The sequence below is a fragment of the Triticum aestivum genome, chromosome 6B (genome assembly GCF_018294505.1).
Source record: "Triticum aestivum cultivar Chinese Spring chromosome 6B, IWGSC CS RefSeq v2.1, whole genome shotgun sequence".
In the NCBI taxonomy this organism is placed as follows: Eukaryota; Viridiplantae; Streptophyta; class Magnoliopsida; order Poales; family Poaceae; genus Triticum; species Triticum aestivum.
Window position 1 is genome coordinate 127460002 of NC_057810.1, and position 7307 is coordinate 127467308.

Below are 7307 nucleotides of genomic sequence, written 5' to 3' on the forward strand. Positions count from 1 at the left end.
TTGGTGAATAAGAAGGATGGCAAAGTGAACAAGGGTATATTTGATATACAGGTTATTAATGTGTACCTTACTAGTGTTTATAGTAGCCCCTGAGTACTTGATACTTGTTCGGTTGCTAATAATTAGTAACTCAAAACAGGAGATACAGAATAAACAGAGACTAGTTGAGGGTGAAGTAATGATGTGTGTTGGAAGTGGTTCCAAGATTGATATGATCATCATCGTACACTCCATATGTTTTCGAGATTAGTGTTGAACCTAAATAAATGTTATTTGGTGTTTGCATTGAGCATAAATATGATTAGATCATGTTTATTGCAATACGATTATTCATCTAAGACAGAGAATAAATTGTTATTCTGTTTACATGAATAAAACCTTCTATGGTCATACACCAAATGTTGATGGTTTACTGAATCTTGATCATGATGATATACATATTCATAATATTGATGCCAAAAGATGCAAAGTTGATAATGATAGTGCAACTTATTTGTGGCACTGCCGTTTGGGTCATATCAGTGTAAAGCGCATGAAGAAACTCCATAAAGATGGATTTTTTTTTGAATCATTTGATTATGAATCATTTGATGCTTGCGAACCGTGCCTTTTGGGCAAGATGACTAAAACTCTATTCTCCGGAACAATGGAGCAAGCAACAGATTTGTTGGAAATAATACATACTAATGTATGAGATCCAATGAGTGTTGATGCTCGTGGCAAGTATCGTTATTTTCTGACCTTCACAGATGATTTGAGCATATATGGGTATATCTACTTAATGAAACACAAGTCTGAAACATTTGAAAAGTTCAAAGAATTTCAGAGTGAAGTGGAGAATCATCGTAACAAGAAAATAAAGTTTCTACGATCTGATCGTGGAGGAGAATATTTGAGTTACGAGTTTGGCCTTCATATAAAACAATGTGGAATAGTTTCACAGCTCACGCCACATGGAACACCACAACGTAATGTTGTGTCCGAACGTCATAACCGCACTTTATTGGATATGGTGCGATCTATGATGTATCTTACCGATTTACCACTATCGTTTTGGGGTTATGCATTAGAGATAGCTGCATTCACTTTAAATAGGGCACCATCGAAATCCGTTGAGACGACGCCTTATGAACTGTGGTTTGGCAAGAAACCAAAGTTGTCGTTTATTAAAGTTAGGGGCTGCGATGCTTATGTGAAAAAGTTTCAACCTGGTAAGCTCGAACCTAAATTGGAGAAGTGTGTCTTCATAGAATACCCAAAGGAAACTGTTGGGTACACCTTCTATCACAGATCCGAAGGCAAGATATTCGTTGCTAAGATGGATTCTTTCTAGAGAAGGAGTTTCTCTCGAAAGAAGTGAGTGGGAGAAAAGTAGAACTTGATAAGGTAATAGTACCTTCTCCTGAATTGGAAAATAGTTTATCACTGAAATCAGTTCCAGTGATACCTATACCAATTAGTGAAGAAGCTAATGATGATGATCATGAAACTTCAGATCAAGTTACTACCAAACCTCATAGGTCTTCCAGAGTAAGATCTGCACCAGAGTGGTACTGTAATGATGTTCTGGAAGTCATGTTACTAGACCATGATGAACCTACGAACTATGAGGAAGCGATGATGAGCCCAGATTCCGCGAAATGGCTTGAGGCCATAAAATCTGAGATATGATCCATGTATGAGAACAAAGTATGGACTTTGATTGACTTTCTCGATGATCAGCAAGCCATGTTAAATAAATGGATCTTCAAGAGGAAGACGGACACTGATAGTAATGTTACTATCTACTAAGCTCGACTTGTTGCGAAAGGTTTTCGACAAGTTCAAGGTGTTGAATACGATAAGATTTTCTCACTCGTATCGATGCTTAAGTCTATCCGAATCATGTTAGCAATTGCCACATTTTATGAAATCTGGCAAATGGATGTCAAAACTGCATTCCTTAATGGATTTTTTAAAGAAGAGTTGTATATGATGCAACCAGAAAGGTTTTGTTAATCCTAAAGGTGCTAACAAAATGTGCAAGCTCCAGCGATCCATCAATGGACTGGTGCAAGCATCTCGGAGTTGGAATATACGCTTTGATGAGTTGATCAAAGCATATGGTTTTATACAGACTTTTGGAAAGGCCTGTATTTACAAGAAAGTGAGTGGGAGCACTACAACCTTTTTGATAAGTATATGTGAATGACATATTGTTGATCGGAAATGATGTAGAATTTTCTGGAAAGCATAAAGAAGTGTTTGAAAGGAGTTTTTCAAAGAAAGACCTCGGTGAAGCTGCTTACACATTGAGCATCAAGATCTATAGAGATAGATCAAGACGCTTGATAAGATTTTTCAATGAGTACATACCTTGACAAGATTTTGAAGTAGTTCAAAATGGAACAGTCAAAGAAAGAGTTCTTGCCTGTGATGCAAAGGTGTGATGTTGAGTAAGACTCAAAACCCGACCATGGCAGAAAATAGAAAGAGAATGAAAAGTCATTCCCTATGCCTCAGTCATAGGTTCTATAAAGTATGCTATGCTGTGTACCAGACCTATTGTATACCTTGCTCTGAGTTTGTCAAAGGAATACAATTTTGATCTAATAGTAGATCACTGGACAGCGGTCAAAAATATCCTTAGTGAGGACTAAGGAGATGTTTCTCGATTATGGAGGTGATAAAAGAGTTCGTCGTAAAGAGTTACATCGATGCAAACTTTTACACCTATCCAGATGACTCTAAGTCTCAATCTAGATACATATTGAAAGTGGGAGCAATTAGCTAGAGTAGCACCATGCAGAGCATTGTAGACATAGAATATTTGCAAAATACATACGGCTCTGAATGTGACAGAACCTATGACTAAACTTCTCTCACGAACAAAATATAATCATACCTTAGTACTCTTTGGGTGTTAATCACATAGCGATGTGAACTTGATTATTGACTCTAGTAAACCCTTTGGGTGTTGATCACATGACGATGTGAACTACGGGTATTAATCACATACAGATGTGAATATTGGTGTTAAATCACATAGCGATGTGAACTAGATTATTGACTCTAGTGCAAGTGGGAGACTGAAGGAAATATGCCCTAGAGGCAATAATAAAGTTATTATTTATTTCCTTATTTCATGATAAATGTTTATTATTCATGCTAGAATTGTATTAACCGGAAACATAATGCATGTGTGAATACATAGACAAAGAAAGTGTCACTAGTATGCCTCTACTTGACTAGCTCGTGAATCAAAGATGGTTAAGTTTCCTAACCATAGACATGAGTTGTCATTTGATTAATGGGATCACATCATTAGGAGAATGATGTGATTGACTTGACCCATTCCGTTAGCTTAGCACTTGATCGTTTAGTATGTTGCTACTGCTTTCTTCATGACTTATACATGTTCCTATGACTATGATATTATGCAACTCCCGTTTACCGGAGGAACACTTTGTGTGCTACCAAACGTCACAACGTAACTGGGTGATTATAAAGGAGCTCTACAGGTGTCTCCAAAGGTAGATGTTGAGTTGGCGTATTTCGATATTAGGTTTTGTCACTCCGATTGTTGGAGAGGTATCTCTGGGCCCTCTCGGTAATGCACATTACTATAAGCCTTGCAAGCAATGTGACCAATGAGTTGGTTACGGAATGATGCATTACGTAACGAGTAAAGAGACTTGCCGGTAACGAGATTGAACTAGGTATTGGATACCGACGATCAAATCTCAGGCAAGTAACATACCGATGACAAAGGGAACAACGTATGTTGTTATGCGGTTTGACCGATAAAGATCTTCGTAGAATATGTAGGATCCAATATGAGCATCCAGGTTCCGCTATTGGTTATTGACCGGAAACAGTTCTAGGTCATGTCTACATAGTTCTCGAACCCGTAGGGTCCACACGCTTAACGTTACGATGACAGTTATATTATGAGTTTATGAGTTTTGATGTACCGAAGGAGTTCGGAGTCCCGGATGAGATCGGGGACATGACGAGGAGTCTCGAAATGGTCGAGACGTAAAGATCGATATATTGGACGACTATATTTGGACTTCGGAAAGGTTTCGAGTGATTCGGGTATTTTTCGGAGTACCGGAGAGTTACGGGAATTCGCCGGGGAGTATATGGGCCTTATTGGGCCATACGGGAATAGAGGAGAGAGGCCAAAAGGAAGGAGGCGCGCAGCCCCCCTCTGGTCCGAATTGGACAAGGGGTGCAGCCCCCTTTTCCTTCCTCCTCTCCCCCTCTTTCCCCCCTTCTCCTACTCCAACAAGGAAGGAGGGAGTCCTACTCTCGGTGGGAGTAGGACTCCCCTTGGCATGCCCCCTCCTAGGCCGGCCGCCCCCTCCCCCCTTGCTCCTTTATATACGGGGGCAGGGGGGCACCTCTAGGCACAACAACACAAGTTGATCTTCGTGGTCGTTCCTTAGCCGTGTGCGGTGCCCCCCTCCACCATATTCCACCTCGGTCATATCGTTGCGGTGCTTAGGCGAAGCCCTGCGTCGGTAGAACATCATCATTGTCACCACGCCATCGTGCTGACGGAACTCATCCCCGACACCCTGCTGGATCGGAGTCTGGGGATCGTCATCGAGCTGAACGTGTGCTGAAATCGAAGGTGCCGTACGTTCGGTGCTTGGATTGGTCGGATCGTGAAGACGTACAACTACATCAACCGCGTTGTCATAACGCTTCCGCTTTCGGTCTACGAGGGTACGTGGACACACTCTCCCCTCTCGTTGCTATGCATCACCATGATCTTGCGTGTGTGTAGGAAGTTTTTTTTGAAATTACTACGCTCCCCAACACTCATAACCCCGCTGGCCGTGTTGCTTGTACCTGAACCTCAGTTCCGCCTGTTTCTCTTGCTATCTCTGTCGGAGTTCAGAGCGCAAATCTTTTTCCCTCTTCTGCTCAGTCTCCTCTCGTAGGTCCCTTTCTCTTGTTATATGCACCTTTTGTGCCTGCTTATTAGGAGTATCAACCCCCACATTCACCCCCTTGCCCACCTCGCCAGTGCGGGATGCAGCCGGGGTGTTAAACTCATTGTGCAGGTTTCTTTTTGTGGGGAGGTCACGGACTGAACCCATCTTCCTCCTGCTCTGTTCGCCATCACTTGATCTGACACTCCCAAAACTATTTGCACTGCCCACAGGGCCTCTGTGAGATACATCTTTTCTGCCCCAGGATCGCCCCGGGGATGCCCGAAGCCATTCCCCCCATTGCTGATCAGGGTCCGCCGCCGGAACACATCCATTCTCACCATGAACCAGTCTTCCACACTCGAAACAAAAGTGCGGGATTTTTTCATATTTGAAGTCGAACCAGGTTTTCTCAATGTCCTCTTCATCCTTCTTTAGGTAGAAACCCCGCACTAGTGGCTCACACACCGGTAGTTTAACTCTAAACCTCAGTTCAGCTCCCTTAGCAAACCCATCTTTTTCCACACCCACCCGCACAGTTTTGCCAAGCCAGTTCCCCAGTGCTTCCCCGAACGCCTTCGAACGAAGATCCAGCGGTAGATCATCTACCCAGACCCAGACATCCACCGATTCAAACTTCATCTCCGATGGTCTAGTTGCCCCATCATAGTCCTTGAGCACCAACACATTAAAATCAAATTGCCACGGGCCATTGTTTAGTGCGTGTTTCCAGTCCCCTTCACTCCCAAACGATACCGCAAAAAGGTTCCTCCCAATCATCTTGAACTGCGCCTCTCTATGCAACCCCCAAGCCCTTGTCATCGACTTCTCCAGAGCACTTTTATTCATCGGGCAAGGAGAGAACGCTTTCCCAATTGCCGACCACTTCCCCGGTCTGACCTGCTCTTGTTCAGCTTCCTTGAAAACAAAACCCCCTGCCTCCTTCTCCGTCAGACTCAGGCCACCCAGCCACGTCGTTAGCCCCGGGGACACCGAGGCGTTCCTGCTCTGGGAGCCCAGTGGCGTCCTCATCGCAGTTGGTTGCGCCTCCTTCTCCCCCGACACCTTGGGTGTAGTCGCCATCTTCTGTGTCCTTGCCCCCGCCGCAGCCGGCGTAGATCCCCCCGCCGTCGTCGCCGCCGCTTTCGGCGTTGCCTCGCCAACCCTTCTCCTTTCCGTCATGACTACCTCCTCCGCGAGAGGTTCACACCACCGGTTCAAGCACGATCGAAGGCGCCGCCGTCTCCGTCCGTGCCACCGAGATCCTCACCACCACCGCTCGCAAAACCCTAACCCTAGCTCTCAAGCCGATCGCCTCGCGATCGCCCCAATCGCCCCTCCGTGTTTTACGTACGAGGTGGACCCGCCCCCTTTAACAGGTGCCTAGTTAAGCATGTGATCAAAGTGGCTTTTCCCCCGCAAAAAAGAAAAAGATGATGCAAGTCTTTTCTTGACGAAGCCGCATATAATTTTTGCTGAGTTGAAAGACATAGATAACTGCACTTGTCCCATAAGGTAAAACCATGGCAGCACAAGTAAATATATAATATTATTTGTTTCTTATATATTGATCATTATGCGTCGAGACAGTACATACTTCTGTAACCAGAGTGTGCCCAAGATCGATATGGTAGCTAGTATCATATCCTTTCCATGTGTTGCTAATTCGAAACTCCAATTAGTATGGAGTATCTATGATAAGCTGCATTCGTATGCATCTTTCGTCTTACTTGGAAGAGGGGCTGCCACCTTTTACTCACGCATCTCCTCCTGCAAGAAATTATATGTTAGAACAGGTGCCTAGTTAAGCATGTGAACTTGTTAGAAGCCTAGCTCTACGTTGCACGTAGTCGAAGTTCCTAGTGATCATACGGCCGGTTTGATCACCTGGATCGACAGATATCAGGCGCGCGATTCAGGCCGAGGGCGCCGGGCACACGTACAGCGCCGGCACGCCGCCGTCGCAGCTGCTCATGATGTCCTGCAGCAGCGTGAGGCGGCAGACGTCGCTGATGAGGCCGAGCGCGCGGTCGACGGGGATGTCGACGCCGATGGCCCGCTCCAGGGTGTGGTTGAAGATGTGGCACAGGCACGCCGGCTGGTCTTGGACGATGCCGCCGCCCTTGCAGCACCCCGCCGGCGCCTTCAATGTGCCCGCGTCCCTGAAGAAGGCCAGGCACGGGCTCAGCTCCAGCAGCGACCGCACGTCGCCGAAACGTCCACCTCCGCCGACGTCGGGACCGGGGGCTCCGTCACAATGACCTTCGCCACCGGCCTCGGGTTGGCCTCCGACGCGATGCTCCGCTTCGCCGCACCGGCCGGCGCCGACGTCGGGACCGGGGGCTCCGTCACGATGACCTTCCCCACCGGCCTCGGGTTAGCCTC

At 45.8% G+C, this 7307-nt stretch overlaps 1 protein-coding gene across 1 annotated transcript in view; it reads right to left on the bottom strand.

Moving 5' to 3' along the window:
• Window positions 1–6462: 6462 nt before the first annotated feature.
• The window catches only part of LOC123138945 (uncharacterized), a 113196-nt gene continuing 112351 nt past the window's right edge, over window positions 6463–7307 (bottom strand). The window contains exons 3-4 of the mRNA XM_044558791.1: window positions 6810–7293; window positions 6463–6692 (exon numbers count right to left, since the gene is read on the bottom strand). Of these exons, the coding sequence (XP_044414726.1) occupies window positions 6838–7293 (456 nt within the window). The 3' untranslated portion in view covers window positions 6463–6692; window positions 6810–6837. The remainder of the gene's footprint in view (window positions 6693–6809; window positions 7294–7307) is intronic.